The 27,032-nt window shown below is 43.6% G+C and overlaps 1 protein-coding gene across 17 annotated transcripts in view; it reads left to right on the forward strand.

Moving 5' to 3' along the window:
- The first annotated feature begins 4,237 nt into the window (after positions 1-4,237).
- The window catches only part of LOC126424828 (zinc finger protein 501-like), a 148,055-nt gene continuing 125,260 nt past the window's right edge, over positions 4,238-27,032 (forward strand). For 3 of the 17 annotated variants that reach the window (XR_007576220.1, XM_050087622.1, XM_050087637.1), the window contains exons 1-3: positions 4,238-4,386; positions 11,084-11,146; positions 16,929-16,997. Coding sequence is in view for 16 of the 17 variants with exons in the window: in XM_050087622.1 (XP_049943579.1) it covers positions 4,336-4,386; positions 11,084-11,146; positions 16,929-16,997 (183 nt within the window). In the remaining variant the exon portion in view is untranslated. Of the gene's footprint in view, positions 4,593-9,446; positions 9,512-11,083; positions 11,147-16,928; positions 16,998-27,032 lie in introns of all 17 variants that reach the window. The other 14 variants (XM_050087625.1, XM_050087626.1, XM_050087628.1 and 11 more) reach the window with 14 other exon arrangements.

Consider the following 27,032-nt stretch of genomic DNA (forward strand, 5'->3'; position numbering starts at 1 on the left):
CCGGATGTATTTCTACCATCGCTGCAGATAATTATTGGGCACACCACCATTAATATACAATATATATCGAGGCCTAATCTCAATAAGCATACTCATAGCTGCACACAGCAACAGAATTTATGTAAATGTCTGTATGGTTAATTTAGTATAATATTTTGTGAATACAGTGCTATCACTTAATTTTGTGTTTCATTCATGTTACAAGCTATTGTTTCAACTAAACGGCGTCTTGGCAAGGCTAAAGGTTCCGTGTTACAAATTATATCAAAGGTCCATTACGAACTAAAACTTTGGAATTATTCAAACTACGAAGTCCGATATTTTCAATAAAATCATGGTCAATTTAGAATGAACGGATCTTACGCAAAAAGCCATTATCAAGTGCGCAAAGTTTGTATAAACTGACCACATACTATTATCATTAATTATTATTATTTGCTTGTTCTTCGATTTACTCAAACCAAACAGGAAGAGTCATAGCGGGCAAAATCAAAGCCTCTCTAACTAACTCTTATGACCAACAAGTGAATGTGGTAGCAGCTCGATCAGTTCTTTAATTGCAAAAAAACCGTCAGATAAATCTTATCACGAGTGGGCAACAGATTTGCAGGGTATCACAAGGAAATGTAAATTCAAATCTACTTGCAATGCTTTATATTCGGATGTTACGTTGTGTGATGTGATCATGTGCATCGCACCTGATGTCAAATTCAGAGAACAAATTTCGAAACGGTCAGATCCATCATTTCAGCAAGTAGTGCAAATCTTGGATCAGTACGATTCCGGTGTCTTGTCGGCTCATACATTTGAGCAGCCTGATATTTGTTGGGTTTAGTCCCTTAGTTGCAATCTCCCCATTCCGCACCGCGGCGTGTGCTGGGCACGTCGAGTGAACAACGTTCCACGCAGCGTAAGCAGTTCGCTAAACAGGGGGCTACACAAGCGAACAGAATTAAGTCTTGCCCTAGGTGTTATTCGCGGTACAAATGCCAATACTGCCCCTCCCGCCAAGCTTGTGGTAGAAAAGGATATGTGTTTGCAACGGAACAAACGTCAGAATTCGGCCCACTCACAAAAAACTCGTCACAAGGCCCACTTCATTAATGCAGTATATTCCAAATCTGCAACTAGCAGGAGGGTAGTTTCGTCACTGATACGTCAGTCAAACGAACCTTTTGTTCATTTACCTACTTGTTTGTGGGAAACGTGTGAAATTTCAGTTGGACCAAAGGCGGGGGGGGGGGGGGCTGTCACATTGCTCAATTATCACACATATGAACTGTTAGGCTCCATACGCCTGTCTAAATCTAGAACGCAACTGACGGCTTATAATGGACAAGACATTCCCGTTCATGGAACATGTGCTTTGCATGCTATGTGGTGCTCGCATACGTGACCAGTGACCTTTACAGAACTACAATCATACGTTTATGAGAACATATTTGGCCTTGATTCTTTTGAAAATAAAAAGATAAATAGTTTGTATTCTCATAAGAATATTAAAATGTTGTTGTTGTGGTTTGATGCAGCTCTCCATGCTACTCCGTCCTGCGGAACCTTCTTCATCTCCCAATCAGTGCCTACTGCAACCTACATCCTTCTGAATCTGCTTTGTGTATTAATCTCTTGGTCTCCCTCAACGATTTTTACCCTCCATACTTCCCCCCAATACTAAACTGGTGATCCCTTGATTCCTCAGAACATGTCCTACCATGCCACAAATTTCTCTTCTCCCTAATTCTATTCAATACCTCCTCATTAGTTCTGTGACCTACACATCAAACCTTCAGCATTCGTCTGTAGCACCACATTTTGAAAGCTTCTATTCTCTTCTTGTCTAAACTGGTTATCGTGCATGTTTCACTTCCATACATGGCTACAATCCATACAAATACTTTCTGAAATGGCTTCCTGACACTTGTTAAATCTATACTCGAAGTTAACAAATTTCTCTTCTTCAGAAACGCTTTCCTTGCCATTGCCAGTCTACATTTTATATCCTCTCTACTTCGACCATATCAGTTATTTTGCTCCCCAAATAGCAAAACTCCTTCACTACTTTAGGTGTCTCATTTCCTAATCTGATTCCCTCAGCATCACCCGACTTAATTTGACTACATTCCATCATCCTCGTTTTGCTTTTATTGATGTTCATCTTATATCCTCCTTTCAAAACACCATCCATTTCGTTTAATTGCTCTTCCAGGTGCTTTGCCGTGTCTGACAGAATTACAATGTCAACGGCGCACCTCAAAGTTTTTATTTCTTCTCCGTGGATTTTAATTCCTACTCCGATTTGTCTTTCGTTTCCTTTACTGCTTGCTCAATATACAGACTGAATAACATTGGGGATAGGCTACAACCCTGTTAGATTAGATTAGATTAATACTAGTTCCATGGATCATGAATACGATATTTCGTAATGATGTGGAACGAGTCAAATTTTCCAATACATGACATAATTAGGTTAATTTAACAACATACTTAAGTTAATATAACAACTTTATCTTTTTTTAATTTTTTTATTTTTTTAAATATTTTTTCTTTTTTTTCCTTAATTTATATCTAAAAATTCCTCTATGGAGTAGAAGGAGTTGCCATTCAGAAATTCTTTTAATTTCTTCTTCAATACTTGTTGGTTATCTGTCAGACTTTTGATACTATTTGGTAAGTGACCAAAGACTTTAGTGCCAGTATAATTCACCCCTTTCTGTGCCAAAGTTAGATTTAATCTTGAATAGTGAAGATCATCCTTTCTCCTATTATTGTAGTTATGCACACTGCTATTACTTTTGAATTGGGTTTGGTTGTTAATAACAAATTTCATAAGAGAATATATATACTGAGAAGCTACTGTGAATATCCCTAGATCCTTAAATAAATGTCTGCAGGATGATCTTGGGTGGACTCCAGCTATTATTCTGATTACACGCTTTTGTGCAATAAATACTTTATTCCTCAGTGATGAATTACCCCAAAATATGATGCCATATGAAAGCAATGAGTGAAAATAGGCGTAGTAAGCTAATTTACTAAGATGTTTATCACCAAAATTTGCAATGACCCTTATTGCATAAGTAGCTGAACTCAAACGTTTCAGCAGATCATCAATGTGTTTTTTCCAATTTAATCTCTCATCAATGGACACACCTAAAAATTTGGAATATTCTACCTTAGCTATATGCTTCTGATTAAGGTCTATATTTATTAATGGCGTCATACCATTCACTGTACGGAACTGTATGTACTGTGTCTTATCAAAATTCAGTGAGAGTCCATTTACAAGGAACCACTTAGTAATTTTCTGAAAGACAGTATTGACAATTTCATCAGTTAATTCTTGTTTGTCAGGCGTGATTACTATACTTGTATCATCAGCAAAGAGAACTAACTTCGCCTCTTCATGAATATAGAATGGCAAGTCATTAATATATAATAAGAACAACAAAGGACCCAAGACTGACCCTTGTGGAACCCCATTCTTGATAGTTCCCCAGTTTGAGGAATGTGCTGATCTTTGCATGTTACGAGAACTACTTATTTCAACTTTCTGCACTCTTCCAGTTAGGTACGAATTAAACCATTTGTGCACTGTCTCACGAACTTCCCTACTACTGCTTCACTTTCATGCCCCTCGACTCTTATAACTGACATCTGGTTTCTGTGCTATTAAAATAATATTATGAATAACATATTTATTTTCGCAGATGTTGCAGTTAGCTGTCAAGTAATTTTGTAAATAAAATGTTTCTGTTTTCATATAGTATCCAGACGTAGGGATTTTTTTCTAAAAGTGCCGTTAAGTTACGCGATTTTCCAGAAACTTAGACCCTTCAGCTCATATTAGAGGTGCTACTGTTCTCTCGCAGTTACAATATTTATCTGTTGTTACAATGTTCTTAATGATGTTTTGTTAAAATATGATAATTATACTATTTGAAAGTGCCATCAGCTCATTTTCAAATAGTAATGAATCATATTTGTATAAGCCATTAGCTCTTTTTACATGGTGTTACTGACTTTAAAAACGACTTGTCTGAAATGTTCTAAAACTGTTGAACATTACGCGTAAACATCAATCGCAGATATACATCAACCAATGTGTAAATAGCAAGTCAACAATGAACAGACTTTAAAAGAAAATAGGAATCATTGAAATTATTACTCGTGAGGATGATCGATTAAGTAAAATCGATTATCAGAACAAGCTCGATTAATTGCTACGAAAAGCCCCAAACCCCCTACTAGTAATTTTACAAACAAATGTGAAACGTCAAACAAACTCATTGAAGATGTAATCAAGTTTTAACTTAATGTTTGTGAAAGAGAAGTGACATGCTAAAAGAAATAACCTTAACTGACCTTCTGAACATTCACGCCGGAGATGTATATCTTTATCTATTTTGTCCTTAGCATCTGATAGTTCACACAGTGCAACAGAAGAACTTTTTTTTAAAGTTTACGTATATTTCAAGAGTTGTTGTCGACAAGAGACTTTATACGGTACTTTTGGGAACGTTATTGACCAGCTGAAGGCCAATGTGGAATGCTTCCTCTTGACTAAATTATGTATTTGCGCGTAATACATGCAGGTCTGTGAATTTCACAGTTTTGCTTTAGTCTGCAATCGGCGGCACTGTGTGTCCCGTTTTTTGAAAACGAATTTTACAGTGTCGAAAATATGTAACCAAGACAGCGTTAGCATCTCATCGGTTTGGAAATGGATTTTGCAGGAGTCTATAGCTTTACTTGCTTTAATGATTATCATGGCTTTCTATTGCATTCTGAAAGTCCTAAAGGTAGCTAGAGAAGACGGATTGAAGCACCACTTACGGCCATCCTAAGGACATTCATATATTAATATTTGTTGCATAGATCATGAAAACGACATTTCGTAATGATGTGGAACGTGTCACTTTAACATAAGTTTTGTTGTTGGTTGAATATCTGTCAGACTTTTAATGCTGTTTGGCAAATGACCAAAGATTTTTGTTGCAGCATAATTCACCCCTTTCTGTGCCAAAGTCAGATTTAACCCAGAACAGTGAAGATCATCCTTTCTTCTAATGTTGTAGCTATGCACTTAGCTGTTATTTTTGAAGTGGGATGAGTTATTAATAAATAATTTCATAAGTGAATATATGTATTGGAAAGTACTGTGAATATCCTGAGTTCCTCAAATAAATGTTTGCAAAGTGATTGTGGATAGGCTCCAGCTATTATTCTGATTACAAAAGCAGTGAATGAAAATAGGCATAATAGGCTAATTTACTGCCATGTTTATCACCAGAATTTGCAATGACCCTAATAGCATAGGTAGCTGCACCTAACCATTTCAGCAGATCATTGTGTTTTTTAACAATTCAGTTTCTCATCAATGCACATTCCCAGAAATTTTGAATATTCTACCTTAGTGACAGACGTGTGTTCATAGTCTATAGGCTACTTATCAATGGTGTTATATCGATTTTTGCAAACTGTCTGTACTGTTAAGTTCTACCTTTGGCATTCTTCCAGTTACATATTGATTAAGCCATTTGTGCACTGTCACACTTGTACCACATTACTGAAGCTTATGTAGAAGAATTTCATAATCCACACAATCAAAAGTCTTTGAGAGATCACAAAATATCCCAGTGGATGATGTTTGGTTATTCAGTCCATTTAATATTTGATCAGTGAAAACATATACAGCACTTTCTGTTGAAAAGTGTTACTGAAAACCAAAATTGACATTTCATTAGTACTTCATTTTTACAGAAGCTACTGTTGAATACATTACTTTTTCAAGAATTTTGGATAAAGCTGCCAGAAGTGAGATTAGGCAGTAGTTGTTTGCATCAGACCTATCCCCTTTTTCATGCAATGGTTTAACAATAGCATATTTCGGTCTGTCTGGAAAAATGGCCTGTTTCAGTGAGCCACTACATATGTGGCTGAGAATCCTACTTACCTGTTGGGAACAACCTTTAATACTCTGTTGGAATATGCATCAATTCCATGTGAGCTTGTACTTTTGACTGAATTAATTATTTTCCTTATTTCAGTAGGAGAAGTGGGTAGAATTTCAATTTTATCAAACTGTGTTGGCATTGCCTCTTCCATATACTGCCTTGTCTATTCTAATGAATAGCTTGATCCTATTTTCTCTACAACACTTAAAAAATGGGTATTAAAAAGGTTTTCTACTTTTGACTTCTTGTTAACAAACTTTTCATTTCCTGTGCTATTGGTTGCCCAGTTTCCCTTTTAACAATATTCCAAATTGTTTTAGCCTAATTTTATTACCAGATGTGCTAATCTCGGACATAATGCACATACTTCTGGACTTTTTAATAACATTTCTTAATACAGTGCAGCAGTTTTTATAATGTTTCACTGTTTCTAGATCGGCCACCCAATGAAAATCTTATTTCATTCAACGCCACATTGGGCAACTTGCCCATGAATGATGAGGATGAAATGAGGACAACACATCACCCAGTCCATGAGAGGAGAAAATCTCCAACCCTGCCGGGAATCGAATCCAGGCCAACTTGCATGGGAGATATGGAATCTTTCAGAAAATTCACTTTGAAATCCCCACAAACAATAATTTGCTTTCCTCTGTCTGACAGAGAGCACAACAAAGAATCCAAGTTTTTCAAAAATAACTGAAAATTTCCCTGTGGGGACCTACAAGTTGCTACAATTATAAAAGTACCATTATTGAGTTTAAGCGCACATACACATGCTTCTATATGTCACTCTACACAAAAATTTTTAGGCTCCAAATTTTTTACACTATAACTCATTTTAACATACAGTATATGGAAAATCCTCCCTCCGTAGTGTCTCTACTTATGTCTGCTGAAAGCTTATATCCACCTGCATTTACCTTTTCCATACCTCTGACTATATGATGTTCAGGCAGGCATAGTACATCTACTCCACCCTCAATTTCTAAATCTTCTAAACAAACAAGAAGCTCATCTACTTGGTTTTTAATTTGCTGACCTTCTGATCCAATATACTAACATTATATTTCACTGCTTTTATGAGAATCTTTTGACCTACTAGCATTGTTTTTCACTGTCTTCCTATGAGAATCTTCTGATGTCTCTACTACCTGCCTGTTTGAGCTTCTTATTGAGCTTAATTTCAACCAATGTTGGATGATTGGACACTGACCTTAGCCTAAAAAAGAGGTTCACTGTCCCCCCCCCCCCCTTCCCCAAATATTTTGCTATCACCCCATCCAGTTTACCATTCCCTTTCCCACTGAGATGCAAGCCATGTCTTGAGAAATCCCACCTACCAGTACCACCAACAGGAACCAAACCTATGCCTGACAAAGTAGTAGCCGAAACAGCTGATCTTGCTCCATATTGGCCCTGCTGACAGAGCTGTTCAATTGGAGCCGATAAAAGCTGGAATGAAACCAACATCTGTATGGTTTTCTGCAAATGCTATTTTTAATAGGTCACACTCAATATTGCAGCCCTGACCCTATCAGTACTATCTCCTGCTACACCCACTATCATACGTGATCCTGCTTTGTAAAACACTTGCACAATGATTCTACATCCTTTATCAGTTGGCTAAGACCTGCACTGGGCTTGAAAATAGTTGTGTCTTGGTACCTGTCACCTAATTTTTCCTGCAAGATTTGGCCCATACCTCTTCCATGGCTGCTACCTAACAACATAACTTTTCTCTTACTTTCTACTTTTTTGAAATGGTTGGTTTCCTAGTGAAAGTCTGTTGAGTGCTGACTACACTTACATCTACTTGAGCCTCTTCCTTAATTGACTGAGGTAGCAAGGCAAATCTGTTGTTTGTACCAATGGTGAAACTGTCAGATATTGTTCTCTTTCTGTGACCCCTGTTCCTTTCTACCACTTCCCACCCGTCTTCACCCTTCTCCCCCTTTAACCTCATCAGTTCCTCCCTAGCATTAAGCAGCAGTTCAGCCTTAAGGCCTCTAATCTTCCCTTTCTGTTCAGCTATTTTCCTATCCTAACAGTTCGAGATAGTCTATATATTTACTACACTGCATATTATAATACAATTGTGGCTTTAAATAATTGTAGAATCAATTTGGTAGAAAGTAATTTGTTCTTTATACAGTCAGAAAACACACATGCATAAAGTAAATAAATTTTAACTTAAAGCAATTGAGTGGAACAGGAAATAATTTGGGCAGCAGTGCCCAATACATTCTTGTGGAGACATACCAGAAATTTTATTTCTGAATGTTCTTGGAGAATTGTATAATTTGCTTGCAGTAACAATCTTGTTTCCCTCAACAGCAGCCTCCAGTGGATTTTTAACTTCACCAATAGAATACTGAAATATCTTATTCTTTGTGTGTGTGTGTGTGTGTGTGTGTGTGTGTGTGTGTGAGTGAGAGAGAGAGAGAGAGAGAGAGAGAGAGAGAGAGAGAGAGAGAGAGACACAGAGACAGACATGCAAGTAACACCACAATCTGTAGAGATTTACTGTGTATTATATATGTCTTATATAAATGTTTGAAAGTGACTAAAACAAGACACACATAAGTCTGTACTTCTGACCATAACAGGGAACAAAGACTAAATGTGGATCTGTTAATGGCCATTGAAGTTTAATTGTACTTAACTTTACCTCCCAAAACATTAAGTTTCTGCTGTGTACAGTTGTTTCGTTTTTAGATTCGAATATGCATCTCCACATCTGTCATTTTATAGATTTTGTCTTCTGTTCCTTAAGTGCTAGCTCTGCAAATAGAATTATGAGGAAGTAATATCAATCCATGTTGCTGCACCCTGATTTGTGTTGAGGCAGTAAAGAAGTTTGCTATTCACAAATGAAACTTCTATCGGCCAGAAGTGCAACTTCTCGGTATTTGAAGAATCTACTCTTAAATATAATCTGTTTTTACTGCTGAGCTGTTCTGTCAACTCTTATCCTCTAGAGTCAGTTTGTATTCTAACATAACTATTGGTTATCAACACTGAACTGACTGTTCCTTTGTATAATTTGTTATCAACCGTGTTTTGTGTGAGGAGGAATTCTGTTACTCTTGAGAATCTAACATGTAAAAGAAGATGGAAAATTGTCCTTGAGCAGAGACAACAGTGAAGTGGTGAGACTGGGTGAGGCAAGGAAAATTACAGTAACTATAATGAAATTGAATGCTGTCAGGGCTAGAGAAAACTGTTCATTCAGACATGTTTTGAAGACTCTTTCATTCAGTAGAATCCACAATAATGTGAAAAAGATAAAATATACATTTCTGTAGCCTACATATCCAAAAAACCACTAATAAATGTGGTTAGAAATAGATATCTTTTGTTATTACTTACATCATCAGACATAGAAGTAACTTTAGACGTGCTCCAGGGAAGGATGATGGCACCCTTGCTGTTAATGTTGCATGTTAATGACTCGTGGACAATATTGGTATAACCTCAGGCTTTTTTCAGGTGGTGCAGTTACCTGGAATGAAGACAGTCTGAGAGAAGCTGCATAAATATTCAGTTAGATCTTGGTGAGATTTCAAAGTGGTGCAAAGATTGTCAACTTGCTTTAAATGCTAAAAAAATGTAAAATTGTGCACATCACAAAATAAGAAACCTAGTATCCTAGATTGTAATATCAGTGAGTCACTGTTGGAATCAGCCAGATCCTACAAATACTGGTGTGTAACACTTCATAGGGATATGAAGTGGAATGATCACATTGGCTTAGTTGTGGGTAAAGCAGATGGTAGACTTTGGTTTGTTGGTAGAATACTGGAGAAGGGCAATCATTTTACAGAGGAGATTGAAAACAAATCACTAGTGTGACAAGTTCTAGAATATTGCTTAAGAGAGTGGGACTTGTACCAGATAGGACTAAGAGGAGATATTAAACATATACATAGAAGGGCTGCACAATGGTCACAGGTTTGTTTGATCCATGGGAAAGTGTTGCATAGATACTGGAGAAATCGCACTGGCAGACTCTGGAAGACAGATGTAAACTATCCCAAGAAACTCTGTTAGTTTCAAGAGGCCTGCTTTAAATGATGACTTTAGGAATATACTACAATCTCCTACAAATCACTCGCATAGGGATTTTGAGAATAATTACAGCATACTCATACTCATAGGCTTGAACGACCATTCTTCCCTAGCTCCATACCTGAATGGAATGGGAAGAAACCCTAATAACTGGTACAGTGGGATGTACCCTTAACCATGCACTTCACATTGGTTTTCAAAGTATAGATTTAGATATGGATATAGAAGCATTTACTATATTCTGTTTACAGTTATACATATGTAGTGTAGCATCTTACATTATTACCAGAAAATCTCCTGTTTTGTGCTATAGATTATTCAGATGCTAGCCGGCCGAAGTGGCCGTGCGGTTAAAGGCGCTGCAGTCTGGAACCGCAAGACCGCTACGGTTGCAGGTTCGAATCCTGCCTCGGGCATGGATGTTTGTGATGTCCTTAGGTTAGTTAGGTTTAACTAGTTCTAAGTTCTAGGGGACTAATGACCTCAGCAGTTGAGTCCCATAGTGCTCAGAGCCATTTTATTCAGATGCTATTCATCAAATGCTAGATCCCATAATGTTTCTGTTGAAAAAATATATTTGATGCTGTATCATGAAGTAGCATTTCGATGGAACATTATTTGCTACAAATTCTAACAGTGCTTTGCAAATCAGTAGTCAGTGTTGAGATAATTTTTGGAATGAGTGCCTAATGAGACAGTCATTTCATTTTGATTGAATTTCTGAAAGATTTACTCTTTCCTGTTCTAGTCTAAGGGCAGTTGATTTTAAGAGAATCTAGATTCTTGTAAACAAACAATAATGAGTGAATGCAAACTAACTCCACCTATGTATGTGTATAGCAGTTAAGGTTTTAAAGATTTGCCTAATTTTAACTTCTACAAAACACTAATCAGCTGGTTGAAGCTTCAGTGAAACAAAATAAGCCTTCCTTCAAATACATGCATTAATTCTCCAGCAAACGAATCTAGGACTTTACACCTACTTTTGTTATGGTACATGATTTAGTCTCAGACTGTTGTTTGTGGTTGGTGTTCATTTACATGTTTTTGTTTTTCAGAAGATGGCATCAGGGAAATGCAGAAGTTCTGTTTGTGGTGCAACTCTCATCAAACAAGAGCCAGTATGTAATGTTAATATGACTAATTATGTTGTTTGTTAACATTCAGACAATAAGTCAAAAATAAAACCACTTCCTCTTTTATCAATAAAGGAAAAGGAGTAAGTGTTAAAAATGGTTTATTATTCGGTGCAGTCACATAAAATTTCAAACAGAAATTATTGATTGAGGTAGTCAGATCTTTTATTGCTCATACCTGTTTTGGCACCTACATGCCAACTTCAGTGAGTCACACTTATTTTTTGAAAATATAGTACATGTTTGACTGTTTTTTTGTTATTATTTTAGGTTTCAAAGTTAGATTATGTGTATCTATCATACTTAGGACTTGGAAAGTCTGAGATGGAATAATGGCAATATTATGAAAAGAAAATTTGCTGCTCACCATGCAGTGGAGATGCTGAGTTGCAGATACATACAACAAAAAGACTGTCACAATCAAAGCTTTTGGCCAAACAGGCCGTAATCAGAACAGACATCAAGTGCACCCCCGACCCCCGCCCCCTCACGCGACCTCAGTATCTGACCTGTTACTGGCACTGTTTCACTGGCCTTGGGTGCAAGAGACTGTGGTTGTGTGTGTGTGTCTGGGGGGGGGGGGGGGGGGGGAGGGGGGCAGGGCTGATCCAGCATCTCTGTTATATGGTGAGCAGCAACTTTCCTTTTCTTAATATTGTCATACTTAAGACTTTGATTCAACAAAGCAACATGTTGTAGATTTTGTGACCTGTCAGCAGGTTTTTTTTTTTTTAGCCTCACTGCTCTTCCTGGTGTGTTAACTGTAGAATGTTTGCATCTCACCTATTGCAATTTCTCTGCTATTTTGTTTCATCGGTTATTAACAACAGAATGAATTATTACAAATTTTTGGGTTAATCTGTGAGCTGGTTCTCTCAACATGTTTCTTCACAGTTTCACACCCCAGAAATCTTTGGCTAACTGAAGTGCTCTCTTTGTTTTTATGGTTGATGTTATTCAAGTGTTTTACTAGTCTTAATGCACTACCATTTATTTATTTTTGATATAGTACTTCCATAGATGCAGTCATGTTGCTTGTTTGTATTTGCAGTATGTAGGGTGTTCAAAATAGTCAGATAATAAGAGACATGATAGTATTCATTGGAACAAGAAAACAGGTCTGAGGAACATAGGTGTAGAAACACATTTATTGTGGGATCAGAACATTACTTCATAGGAGAGGCTCAGTGTGATAACTGTTGAAGACATTGCATCCCTCTGCTCTTTGGAACTGGAAATCACACTTCCTTCGGAGCTGATGCTTTTGTTGTACGTGTGGGCATGTATTTGATATTGTTGGGCTCGGGGGAAGTGGAATTGTACACAGTTCTTCCACCTTCACTTAGGAGGTGTTCTTTATATCTTACTTTGAACGGTCTCCGTATCTTTCCTTTGTAATTGTCGGTACAGTCATTACATGTCATTTTAATGTTCTTCTGCCATAACATAGTATGTAGTAAGTTTGAATAATCTTTTGTATTTGTAATGAGATATTATTGTGCCTTTTTATATATATCTTAACATGTTTTCGTTGTTAAGCTGTCTAGGTTGTCAGTATTTATTTCTGAAGATGATGGTTTCATAAACGTTAAGGAGTTTAAATAAACTTTCCATTTTGCAACTGATTGGTTGTTTATTATTTCGTCAAGATGATTTTGTTCTGAGATTGCTGCTTCAGCCATGTACAAAATTTAAAAAAGTTAGTACTTGTTGTGACTCGCTGATCATTCAAAGCGCCGCCACGCAATTATGCGCGTCCTCTACGTGCGGCGCTGTCTGCCAGACATGCAGCAGCTGCGCCACCTAAGCGGCCAGCCGAGCAGCGGCCGCTAGACTGGGACTCAGCGCTTATTCGAATGCTAACATGTACACATGTCTTGCTTGTCAACTTACTCTGTGACTTATATGTGTTGTGTCGTTCTGAAATATATTTGTTAAACTTGACGTTATAACAATTGGCGACAAGGTAGTGGATTTTTCCTTTTCACCGTTGACCAACAGGTTTCCATGGCTACTGTCGAGCAACTATTGCAAAATCTCCTTGAACAGCAAATGCTTCTAACAGCGGCGATTCGCGATTTCGTTGCGGCGTCAAATGCGGGGCGTTTCTCGTCGTTGGCTATACCTCCTTTTCCTCCTTACGACGAGACGGCGTAAGACTGGTCTGATTATGAAAAACGTCTTCAACAGCACTTCTTGGCATTTCATGTCACGGACGAACAACCATGTAAGTCTCTATTCCTTTCCTGGATTTCACCTCAAATATATCGGTTATTGTCACAATTCGCTCCTTTGAAGGATCCTGCGTCTTTGTCCTTTGCTGAAATGTGCTCACTTCTGTCTGTCTATTTTCAAAAGCAAACGCATGTGGTAACCTCTCGTGTTGCCTTTTATCGTTGTCAGAAACAGCCGCATCAATCCTATCGCGCTTGGGCTGCTGAACTTCACGGCCTCAGTTGAAAGTGTCAATTTGTTACTGACGTTCACAAAGAATCCTATGCCAATTCCATGGTACGGGATGCTATTATCCAGTCGGCGCCCGACAAAGATGTTCGGCAACGTGCCCTTCAGTTGGCAAATCCGACTCTAGATGAAGTTCTCTCCATTGCGCAGTCTTTTGAAATTTCTCCCACTGCTGGGGCGCAAATAGAGGCGTGGGGTGATGTCGGGGAAATACAACCTCTGTGCGCTGTTGACGACGCGTGCGGCGCGTCCCCGCCGGCCGACGTGGCCGCAGTGCGCTCCCATGAGCAGCCTCGACCTAACCGTAAACAACCTGCTAAGAAACTGCAGCAAAACCCCCGGCAACTTCCTTCATGTCCACGGTGTTTTACGAAACATTCACGTATAGGATTGTCCCCAACGTTGGGCTGTGTGTCACAATTGCAAAAAGAAAGGTCATGTGTCTTCCGTTTGCAAATCCGACCGCATACATGATGTTCATGAACATGACGCTGATTCTGATTCTGTGTTGTCTGTCAATTGCACTTCTTCCCTTTCAGGGAAGTTATTCCTCAATGTCCAAATCCTTGGTTGAGATGTTCGCATGCAGGTGGATACCGGTTTTGCTGCCACCATAATTATTTCTCAGACGTATCTTCAATTGGGTTCTCCACGCCTGTCACCTGTCACTCGGCAATTACAGACGTACAATAAGCAGAAGATTTCTCTCTTGGGACAATTTAATGCTGAGGTATCTTACAAATCCGTCGTTTGCACTGTTCCCATATTTGTGGTCGACCAGAGTAACTCAGAGAATCTTTTTGGTTTCGATGCCTTTCGTGTTTTTGGGTTCTCCATAGATGACTCTGTCAATATCGTCTCTGATGCTATTCCTTATGCTCAATTGGATTCCTTGTCGACGACATTTTGTCCCTTTTTTCTCCTGGGTTAGGCTGTGCAAACGGCTTTGAAGCTCTTATCACGCTCAAACCCACTGCTCGGCCTAAGTTTTTTCAGGCTCGGCCCATTCCTGTTGCCCTTCGTGATCGGGTAAAGCGGGAGCTGGATCGTCTCACTACTTCAGGGGTCTTGCTTCCTGTCACTTCCAGTGAGTGGTCCTCTCCTGTCGTCGTCGTTGTTAAGCCAAATGGTGATATTTGTCTCTGTGACGATTTCAAAGCCACTGTAAATCCTCAATGCCTCATCAACACTTATCCTATGCCCGGACCTGAAGAACTGTTCACTAAACTTGCTGGAGGCCAGTATTTTTCTAAAATTGACCTGTCAGAAGCTTATCGTCAACTTCCTCTCGACGCTGCTTCCCAGCAGTTTGTGGTCCTTAACATGCCTTGCAGCCTCTATCAATACCAACGCTTGCCTTTCGGGTTGCTAGCGCCCCTGCTCTCTTTCAGCGATTCTTGGAACAATTATTGCTCGCTATCCCTGGGTGTATCAATTACATGGACGACATTGTTGTCACTGGCTCCACCACTGAAGAACATCTTCAAAATCTCCGCACACTTTTTCATGTCTTACAGACTGCCGGTCTTAAGTGTAATCTTCAGAAATCACAATTTTTGAGGCATCTAAACTCTCTCGGGATGGTATTCGTCCACTTCAGCAAACTGTCGCTGCGATCGATGCCCTTCCTCGCCCAACATCTGTTAAGGAACTGCAGGCCTTCTTGGGGAAAATAGCATACTATCACAAGTATGCGGCTTCGGTAGCTCAGCCATTGCATCCCCTGTTGCATAAAAACGTGCCTTTTCACTGGTCCGCGTCATGCGATGCGGCTTTCCAGAAATTGAAGACTATGCTGAAACAGGCCCCATGCCTGGCTACTTATCGAGCTGGCCAACATCTTGTTCTTGCCACAGACGCCTCTCAGTACGGGGTCAGTGCAGTCCTTGCGCACCGTTTTTCTGACGGTTCTGAATAACCCGTTGCTTATGCCTCCAAAACGCTCACGGATGCCCACTTTTTTTCTTGTTTCATCCATCAACGTCACTTCGGTTATGCTCTAACTCTAGGGGACCATTACAAACAATAATCCTTGCTGGCTGGCTGCAGCATTTTCACTGCGGAGCTGGTTGCCATCTTTCGTGCCCTAGAGTATATCCGCTTCTGCTCAGGTGAGTCCTTTGTTATCTGTAGTGACTCCCTGAGCAGTTTACGAGCTATCGACCAGTGCTTCCCTCGCTCTTGTCTGGTGGTGGCTGTCCAGGAGTCCCTCCATGCTCTTGCCCATTGCAGACGCTCTGTGGCCTTTGTGTGGACCCCAGGCCTTGTTGGGATACCAGGCAATGAACATGTTGACCGCCTGGCCAAACAGGCCACCAGTGAACTGACTCTCGACATTGGCCTCCCGGAGACTGATTTGCGAGCAGTCATCCGCCACAAAGTTTATGCGCTTTGGGACGCTGAATGGTGCGATCTGACCATGCCCAATAAACTCCGTGCTATCAAGGAGACGACGACTGTGTGGCGGTCATCCATGCGAGTCTCTCGCAAGGAGTCTGTTGTCCTCTGCCGGCTGCGCATTGGGCACACTCGCCTGACGCACGACCAATTATTGCGCTGTGAGGATCCGCCTCTATGTCGCTGCGGATCCGTTTTGTCTGTGATCCACATTTTGTTGGAGTGTTGCCTTTTAGCTGTGCTCATGCAGACGTTCGCGCTGCCTGACATGCTCCCTGCCCTTTTAACTGATGACTCTGCCATGGCAGTCTTGGTTTTGCGTTTTATTCAGGCAGGGGGCTTTTATCATTTAATCTAAGTGTTTGTCATGTCCTTTTTGTTTTGAGTCTGGCCTTTGGCCTACGATTTTGGATTGAGTTTTTAATGTGTTTCTTGGTGGTTGGCTTTGCCTTTTTTTTTCTCTGTGTTCGGCCAACCACCGTCACACTCTGTGTGATTTTAATTTGTTTTCACTGGTCTTTGTCTACGTTTCTCTTGTCCTGTGTCGTCTGTCATCTTTTCTTTGTTCACTTTAATTCTGTGTGGGTGTTTTTAAGTTTTGGAAAAAGGGACCGATGACTGTAGCAGTCTGGTACCTTTAATCCCCCAGACCAACCAACCAACCAACCAACCCATATATCCTACTCGAGAACCTTCAGTGGCAGTGCTCAGAAGTCATAGGTGGAAAAATTGGTAGTAATGGAGACCAGGATCAGGGTGAGAACCCTAATAGTTACGGCAGCTGCTTACAGTTAGTGGGAAATCCAGGCACAGAGTTTCTGTTGTCAGAATGTAATCATTTATGTTCTGTAGGCTGGTTCTTGTATTCAGTGTTGCATCTGTAGTTAACTCTTTTCTTTTCATTCAGGTTGAGGCTGACCCACTTGCATCCCCAGAGCAAGAGATCGAGCACATATCTGTTAAGCAAGAAACTCCTGTAAGTACTAAAAAGACAGCTGTCTTCAGAGCTTGCAAAAAGTAATGTGGCTCGTCACAGAAACATGTTGTCTTCTTGAGTGCTGAGCAGTTGTGTCCCTCTGTTTTGAACAGGTAGTTGCCTCAGTTTACAGCCACTTGCTGACCTGCACACCTTGAACATTCTCATTGCTATCTCTTCACAACATAGAATTCCACTGCAGTCTTAGCACACCTGTTGGTTGCAGGGAAAGCTCATCATAATCAAACACATATGATTATGTGCACAACAGCCAATAGAAAATCTAGGATTGACTGATGACAGTGTTATGAAACTCTCTGGATCCATTGTGGACACGGGACAGCGACTGTTCAAATATTTACCAAGCAAAATCGCCAGATTGGCACATCTTTTGAGAAGTTATTTTATTTTGGCAAGTAGTTCTGATATTTTAATGTCATCTTCAAGTCCCATATGCATTTCATGCGTAGACCATCATATGTACTGATATTAGCATACTGGTACCATCAGTGTCTGCATGCCGTGAATTCATTATTCAAGTGCTTCCTTTGAAGACATAACAACTTGTTGTCAAGTTCTCAAAGGAAGCACTGGAATAACATATTCACAGACCATCCTGGGGGCTCGCCACTCTTTGGTGTCTTTTCCCTTCCATGCTGAATGTATATTCTCTTGCTATTCTTTTTCCCCTCTCTTGGGAACATGTCTAGGATGTTATTGGGAATGTTCTGCATTGTCTGTCGTTGACATAAGAACAGTCTCACCTTTGTTTTTCGCTCCCTTTTCCTTTTTTTGTTTCCCTTCTCCTCTTGTTCCTCCGCTTCAGCACTTGAGGTTCCTCTTTTTCTTTTTCCTCCCTGTGCGCTCCAGACAGCTGGCCCATGTGTTTTATGCATAACAGGTGACTGGGTAATTTGTAATTCCCAGCCCTGGGTCTACAGGTAGGGTTTTCACGTACCCCCTGCTACTGGTCAGGACCAGGGAGTGGTGATTTCCTGAGCTGCTACCTTCCCAAATTGCCAAGTGGTCTCTCTGTCAGGTGTTTGGGAGGTGTGACCTAATGTGTGGACAATCATCTAAGGCAGGTGTGCCCTCTTGTGAAAGGGGACCCCAGCTGGAAGGAGTGCACCATTTGAGATACTGGCAATCATGGGGGATTTTCTCGCAATGAGCCAATCATCTTCACAATCAGTGTCTACGAAATGTAAACAGAATCAGGCTAATGATTCAGGGACCCTTCCAGCTACACCACAGTTCCTTGTAGTTTCACGTGCTGAAGATGGTCAGTCCTTCACAACGGTAATTCCATCCATTATTCAGAAAGGTGTTGATGCAATTGCCAGTCCTGTGAAATCCTGCTCTCATGTACAGAATGACACTTTGCTTTTGGAGGCTGCTTCTGACTCTCAAGCAGAGCTGCTTGCTGCCTCTCTTCTCGATTGCTATCCTATTCGTGTTGAGGCCCATACAACTCTGAATTCTTCCTGTGGTGTTATTTACACTGGGCTGCTTGGCAGTCTAACTAATGCCAAAATCCAATCATATCTGTCTGATCAGGTTGTTATTGCCGTCCATTGGGTGATGAAAGAAGTAGATTCCTCTGTAGCGCCCACCCTCACACTTTTTCCCACCTTTGATAGAGTGGTGCTTCCATCCAAGATCAAAGCAGGCCATGAAATTATCAAATTCTGACCGTATATTCTGAACCCAATGTGCTGTACCAGTGTCATCATTTCAAGCACACTAGGAGTCTTGTCGACACCCAGCCAAATGTGTAATCTGTGTTACAGATGTGTACAAGAGTGATTGTCTGCCTCCTTCTCCCCACTGTATCAACTGCAACGGCGGCCCTGCTATGTCCTCTCACGATTGTCCCATGTATCTTGATGAGCGGGCTGTCCAGGAGATCAGTGTAAAGGAAAAAGTGCCTAGACAGTCACTCACAAGTTATTGGCTAGTCACAAACCCTGTGTTCTCCCATGTGGCACTTATAGTTCTGTTCTTGGTACCTCTCGCTCCATGAAGGACATTGCCATGCAGACATGCAACCTCAAATTCAGCTCTGAGGTTGTGAAATCGTCCAGTGTCAAGGTAGCATCACAACCCCGTCATCCAGCTGTGAAACAAGCCATCAAACTCTCACTTCAAGGGGCGGAGCCACCTGCCAACCAGTATCTGAGTTTTCCTCTGCTAACTGGAAAAGCTCAAAGAAGTCCAACAAAGGCAAATGGTCTTCTTCGCTGACTTCAAGATCCTCATTGACAGTGTTATCACATGATACCTTAGCCCACTTGGCCTCTGTGTCACCTGTATGCACCACCAACTGTTTTTCAGTGTTGGACTCCACGGACTGACCTCTCAAGCAAGCTGATGCTTCTGTGGACCTCATGGAGCAGGATCCTCTTCCTTTTGTACCCTGTAGCAGCAAGTCTTCGCAGGCTACCATTCGGCAGCCTTCGAGCTAACACCCTTTCATTTCTTCCTCATCATGACTCTCTTCCATGGAATGTTTGTGGCCTTCGGTTCCACAATGAGGTTTTTAACTCTGCTTACATTATATTATGCCTTAGGAAAAGGTAAACTGCACAAATGACTGCTAGTACTGCAATTATACGTGTAGCTGTTACATTAATGATAATTGCATTCTGCTTTTGTTCACAGTGGTATTTCTGAACATATCATCATTTCATCAACAGCATTCTGAAGCATTCATATTTTTCAAAAATAGTTGTACTTCACATGACCAGTTATCTGTCTGAACTGTTCGTTTAGGATACTTACCAATTTTTTTCTGATAGAACTATGAGAATTTCCTGTTGTTTAGATACAAGTAATACTTTATTAACCAAGAATGTAATCCTCTGTCTATAAGACTGACTCCATCCACTTGGATGTGCATTACTTTGTATACCATTGAAATTGTGATGTAAAGCTAGTTACTGATAATTATAGATAATTAACTATGGAAGCATTATAGTAAAATGCTACACTGCTCTTATTTACAGAAATCACAGCCTTCAGACGTGCAGGGAAATTCCTTTTCTGCTTGCAATAATCTCTGAAAAAATGTTTTTGGTGTTAACAGCATAGTGCTCAATTGTTTATCTATAGGATGGTGGACAACTTCTTAAATTTCCAATTGTATTCTAGCATCACTTGCACTGCTTTCTATTTCTCTCATTAGCCTAGCTAATTTTTTTCAGGTGATTCTGTATTATACTTGAATCCTTATTCATGGCAATCATTGAACATTAGCATATTGCTGTAATCCAATTGTTATTCTATTGAACATTTTAGTCATATTTAACAATCCTTGCTCCATACCTGTAATTTGGGTCATATGCTAATGCACTGCTGTTTCTCTGTTATGCTACTTCTTGCACTTGACCTATTCTACTATTTGAACTTGAAATATCATCATTATTTGCTGTGCCAGACATGGTGTTTAGTAATTTACCACTCACATTCAGCCATCCTCTCTTGCTCCTTACTAGAGAATGTTGTACCTCTTACTTGCTGCTATTCCTCTCTCAGCTTATCATAGGAAAACTTAAGTTCATAATATTAACTCCATATGTCTCCCATCATATTTCCCCATTTTGCTTCCGTTAGCTCCTTTAAGAGGATACCTTGCAACCTTCTCTCTTTGTTCATCACCTCCCAGATGTTGAAGATTGGTCTGAATGACCATCTGTGATTTGTGAGGAGTGCATCCAGCTGCTGCATTAGCAATACCCCATTTCTCAAAGGCTGCTTGACAATTCCTTGTGCTCTGAAGATGAGCAAGATCATGACATTCACTAAACTCCATCTAAGTGTCATCCTGTGTATTCCTTGGTCTCAACCTGTATGGCCTATTCTGTGGTATTTCTTTATTCATTTGCTTTTCTAATTGGTGTAGCACTCCTGGATATTTCTTTCTAAAGGAAAATTTTAAAACAGAGTTGGGAATTTCTACTTTTACTTTGCTACCATTAACTTCAGTTCCTTTCTTATCTGTGAGTATCTGAACACTAACTTTAGTACCACTAATGACCCCCTGCGGGTTCGGGGGTTAGAATAGGCCCGCGGTATTCCTGCCTGTCGTAAGAGGCGACTAAAAGGAGTCTCAGACGTTTCGGCCTTATGTGATGGTCCCCTCTCGGGTTTGACCTCCATCTATCTAAATTATTCCGAAGAGCGAGCCAATTGGGGAAGGGCACCTTACATGGTGCACTGTATCCTTCGTGCATTTAGACCTATAGCCGTCTTTCTCGTCGTTGCAATGGTGTCCCGCTCGTTTTCGATCTCTTGGGCGATTACCACGCTGCACTCTGCAGTGTTTCTTTTAACTGTGACGACGACCTTGGCCATTTTTGCACCTAAGATCCAGCACGGTAGCCAGTCCGTTGTGGTGGGGTCGCCATGTACCCTCTTGGTTGTAGCCCCCTGACAACACAGGGATCGCTCTACTGATGCCTGCGCCGTTCACTCCCCACGTATGCCAAGGAGTAGATGCCCATCTCCCTGGGGCATCAGGACTCCCGGCAATGGCCATCCTGCCAGGTGGCCTTTGCTGTGGCTGGGTGGCGCCCGTGGGGAGGGCCCTTGGTCGGAGTAGGTGGCATCAGGGCGGATGACCCGCAATGAAGCGTGGTACATCATCTGTCGCTGGCGGCCAGCCGTCAGCAGTCTCTAAGCGTTCGAGAGCCCATTTTAAAGGTAACGTTTATGACCCCAAATCGTTCCCCTCCCTCGCCACACCATGGGAGGAACGACAGGCATTGCGTGACACTGAGACGTATTCGCCCAGATATCTTGTCTGTACCAGAGCTGATGGGGAATCTTTTCTATCCGTGAAGCCGCAGTTCTTTGTAGAGCATTTAGAGGACAAGTTCGGGGAGGTGGAGGGCTTGTCCAAGATGCGGTCTGGATCGGTGTTGATAAAAACGGCATCCTCTGCCCAGTCACGGAGGTTGCTCAATTGTGACAAGTTGGGGGATGTTTCCGTTAGCATCACGCCGCATAAGAGTCTGAACATGGTCCAGGGTATTATATTCCACCGGGATCTTCTTCTGCAGTCCGACGATGAATTACGCGCCAACCTCGAACGACGAGGTGTTCACTTCGTCCGGCGCGTCCATCGGGGTCCGAGGGATAATCAGGTCGCCACCGGTGCCTTCATCTTGGCCTTTGAGGGTGATGTCTTACCCGAAAAGGTTAAGGTGATGGTTTACCGTTGTGATGTGAAACCATATATCCCTCCTCCGATGCGGTGTTTTAAATGCTGGAAGTTCGGGCACATGTCATCTCGCTGTACTTCCAGCATGACGTGTCGGGATTGCGGACGTCCTTCGCATCCTGATACTCCATGTGCCCCGCCTCCTATCTGTGTTAACTGCGGAGAACACCATTCCCCCTGCTCGCCGGACTGTAGGATATTGCAGAAAGAACGGAAGATAATGGAATATAAGACCTTGGACCGGCTGACCTACCCCGAGGCTAGACGGAAATATGAGAGGCTCCATCCTGTGGCAATGCCGTCGACCTACGCCGCTGCTGCAACGCCGGTTCTCCCGTCATCACGAATCGGCTCTAAGATCGGTCAGCATCCACCGGCCCCCTTGCTTGTGGGGGGCACTTCACACCCTGTTGCTCCTGCTCCATCTTCTTCAGGAGCAACACCCTCCCAACCTTCGGGGACATCAGCTCCCCCTTCCCAGCCGGAGAAGCGTAAGACTTCTTCGGCTGCTCTCGCCAGGAAGGGATCCCTTGGGGACCTCCCTTCGCAAGTTCCGACCAGTGGCAAAGCGGACGCCCGCAAGTGGTTGAAACAACCGCCAGTCCCTGGTCGTCGGGCCTCGCGGTCGTCGTCTGTCCCTGAGACTGACCCAGTGAAGCCCATGCAGCCTGAAGAGCCGAAGGCACAGCGTGATAAGCAGAAAAGGAAGAAAGTCCCCAAGACCAACGGTAATACGGTGGCACCGATCCCGCCGCTCCCTACAAGCTCTGCCTCTGAGGACGAGGTGGAGATTCTGGCGTCCGCTGAGGACCTCGCTCTTGCCGGTCCCGCGGACGCAATGGATGGCATTTGCACGGATGCTCCATCGGAGGCAGCAGGTGCCCCAGTGGCGTAATCTGCCTTCCCAGTCCCGTCACGCCTTTCTCAGCCATGGACAATACCATCCTCCAGTGGAACTGCAGCGGTTTCTTCCACCATTTAGCTGAGCTCCGCCAACTTCTCAGCCTTCGCCCTTTCTTCTGCATTGCTCTCCAGGAAACTTGGTTTCCGGCGATGCGAACCCCCGCCCTCCGTGGCTATCGGGGTTATTACAAGAACCGAGCAGCTTATGAAAGGGTGTCTGGTGGCGTCTGCATTTATGTCCTTCACACTCTGCACAGCGAATCTGTCCCTCTCCAGACGCCTTTAGAGGCTGTCGCTGTACGCGTGTGGACGCCACAGGCTGTTACCGTCTGCAGTCTTTACATTCCACCGGATGGTGATGTCTCGCAGCATGTCCTGGCTGCGCTGGTCGCCCAATTGCCGCCACCTTTCTTGCTATTGGGCGACTTCAACGCTCATAACCCTCTGTGGGGTGGGTCAGTGGCAACAGGTCGAGGCGCCATCATTGAGCATTTATTGTCGCAGCTCGATCTCTCGCTGTTAAATGATGGTGCCTTCACACACTTCAGTGTGGCGCATGGCACCTACTCCGCCATTGACCTTTCAATCTGTAGCCATAGCCTGTTACCGTCTGTCCAATGGAGTGTGCATGACGACCTGTGTGGTAGTGACCATTTTCCGATCTTTTTGTCACTACCACAGCGCCACTCTTCTGGGCGCCCTAGCAGATGGGCTATGAATAAGGCTGACTGGGACTTGTTCTCCTCCACTGCCGCTTTTGAGCCTCTCTCTACCGATGACATTGATGCGGTGGTTCAATCGGTCACCACCGGCATCGTTACTGCCGCCGAATCTGCCATTCCCCATTCCTGTGGGTCCCCTCGGCGGAAGGCTGTGCCTTGGTGGTCGCCTGAGATCGCTGAAGCGATTAAAGATCGCCGGCGGGCGCTCCAGCGTCACAAGCGACACCCCTCCCTCGACCACCTTATCGCCTTCAAACGGCTGCGTGCGCGGGCCCGCCTCCTTATCCGCCAAGGCAAGAAGGAGTGCTGGGAGCGGTATGTGTCCACCATTGGCCTCCATGTCACTCCCTCGCAGGTCTGGGCCAAGATTCGACGCGTCTACGGCTATCGGCCACCTGCCAGCGTCCCTGCGCTCTCACTGAATGGAGCAGTTTGTACTGACTCCGACGTCATTGCCAATCGCTTAGCAGAGCATTTTGGTATGAGTTCCGCTTCTGCGACTTACCCCCAGGCCTTCCGCTCCATTAAAGAGCGGATGGAACGTCGGAGCCTTTCGTTTCGCACCACCCACCCAGAATCTTACAATGCTCCATTTAGTGAGTGGGAATTTCGCAGTGCCCTCGCTGCTTGCCCTGATACCGCTCCTGGGCCAGATGGCATCCACTGTCAGATGCTGAAACACCTTTCAGTGGACTGCCAGCGGCGCCTTCTCGATCTTTACAACCGTCTTTGGGTCGAGGGGGAGTTTCCGTCGCAGTGGCGGGAAGGCATTGTCATCCCCGTTTTGAAGCCTGGAAAGAACCCTCTGGAGGTGGACAGCTACCGTCCCATTAGCCTCACCAACGTTATGTGCAAGCTTCTCGAACGGATGGTGAGCCGGCGCTTGCATTGGGTACTGGAGTCTCGGGGCCTTCTGGCTCCGTCTCAGGGTGGGTTCCGTAAAGGCCGCTCCGCCACCGACAATCTGGTGAGCCTGGAGACTGCCATCCGTACAGCCTTTGCCCGCCGTCAGCACCTGGTCGCTGTCTTTTTCGACATGCGGAAGGCGTACGATACGACATGGCGTCATCACATTCTTTCTACGCTTCATGGATGGGGTCTTCGGGGTCCTCTGCCGATTTTTATCCGCAATTTTCTGTTGTGTCGTACCTTCCGCGTGCAAGTCGCGGCCTCGTATAGTTCCTCCCACGTCCAGGAGAACGGTGTGCCACAGGGCTCTGTTTTAAGTGTCTGTCTGTTTTTAATAGCCATTAACGGGCTTGCTGCGGCCGTGGGAAATTCTGTCTCCGCTTCCCTGTATGCTGACGACTTCTGCCTTTATTACAGCTCTACTGGCATTGCAGCTGTTGAACGTCAGCTACAGGGCGCTATCCGTAAGGCGCAGTCTTGGGCTGTAGCGCATGGGTTTCAGTTTTCGGCAGCCAAGACCTGCGTTATGCATTTCTGCCAGCGCCGAACAGTCCATCCTGAGCCGCGGCTTTATCTTGCCGACGAACTCCTTGCTGTGGTGGAGACCCACAGGTTTTTGGGGGTGGTTTTCGATGCCCGGTTGACTTGGCTGCCTCATATCCGGCAGCTTAAACAGACGTGTTGGCGGCATCTAAACGCTCTGCGGTGCTTGAGCCACACCCGCTGGGGCGCCGACCGCTTCACCCTGTTGCGGCTCTACCAGGCGTTAATCCAGTCCCGTCTGGATTATGGGAGCCTGGCTTATGGCTCAGCATCCCCGTCTGCGTTACAGGTGCTGGACCCAATTCTCCACAGCGGGATACGCCTTGCCACTGGTGCTTTCCGCACCAGCCCCGTGGACAGCGTACTAGTGGAGGCAGGTGTACCTCCCCTGCGGTTCCGACGCCAACGTTTGCTGGCCGCTTATGCTGCCCATGTTCTAAGCTCGCCCGGGCATCCAAATTATCGTCTCCTGTTCCCGCGATCGGTCGTCCATCTGCCAGATCGTCGGCCCCGGTCTGGTTGTACAATAGCGGTCCGCGTCAAAGAGCTTCTCTCTGGGCTTCAGGTTTTTACTGTTCCACCTACTTTCCGGGCTACTTTGCATACACCCCCATGGTGTGTTCGTCGCCCTTGCCTTCGGCTGGACCTGGCACAGGGCCCGAAGGACTCAGTCCCTCCAGAGGCCTTCCGCCGCCGCTTTTATTCTATCCTGGCCACGTATCAGGGCTCTGGTATTGTCTACACTGACGGTTCGATGGTTGCTGGTCGTGTCGGGTATGCGCTCACTCTAGGGGACCGTTCTGAACAACGTTCCTTGCCGGATGGCTGCAGCGTTTACACTGCTGAACTGGTCGCCATCTTTCGTGCCCTAGAGTATATCCGCTCCTGCTCAGGTGAGTCCTTCGTTATCTGTAGCGATTCCCTGAGCGGTTTACGAGCTCTCGACCGGTGTTTCCCTCGTTCTCGTTTGGTGATGGCTATCCACGAGTCTCTGCATACTCTCGCCTGTTGCGGCCGCTCTGTGGTCTTTGTGTGGACCCCCGGTCATGTCGGTATCCCGGGTAACGAACATGTTGACCGCCTGGCGAAAGAGGCCACCAGCAAGCCATCTCTGGACCTTGGCCTCCCTGAGACTGATTTGCGGGCAGTCTTTCGCCGCAAAATCTTGGCGCTATGGGACGAGGAATGGCGCGACCTGACAATGTCCAATAAACTCCGTGCTGTCAAGGAGACGACGGCTGTGTGGCGGTCATCCCTGCGAGCCACTCGCAGGGACTCAGTAGTTCTTTGCCGGCTCCGCATTGGCCACTCCCGGCTGACACACAGTTATTTACTGCGCCGGGAGGACCCTCCTCTATGTCGCTGTGGGGCAGCTTTGACAGTGGCCCACATTTTGCTGGCCTGCCCCCTTTTAGCAGTGGTCAGGCAGACATTTGCGCTGCCTGATACGCTCTCTGCCCTTTTAACAGACGACTCCGCTATGGCTGACTTAGTTTTACGTTTTATTCGGGCAGGGGGATTTTATCATTTACTCTGAGTGTTTCTGTTTTATTTTATTGTTTTGTGTTGACTCTGGCTTTGGCCTATGATTTTCCACTGGTTTTTTAATGTGTTTCTAAGTGGTTGGCTTTTCCTTATTTATTTCTATGGTCGGCCAACCACCGTCACACTCTGTGTGGTTTTAGTTCGTTTTGTCTTGTCCTTGTCTCCGTTTCTCTTGTTCTGTATCGTCTGTGA

The sequence above is a fragment of the Schistocerca serialis genome, chromosome 10, assembly GCF_023864345.2.
Source record: "Schistocerca serialis cubense isolate TAMUIC-IGC-003099 chromosome 10, iqSchSeri2.2, whole genome shotgun sequence".
Classification (NCBI taxonomy): Eukaryota; Metazoa; Arthropoda; class Insecta; order Orthoptera; family Acrididae; genus Schistocerca; species Schistocerca serialis.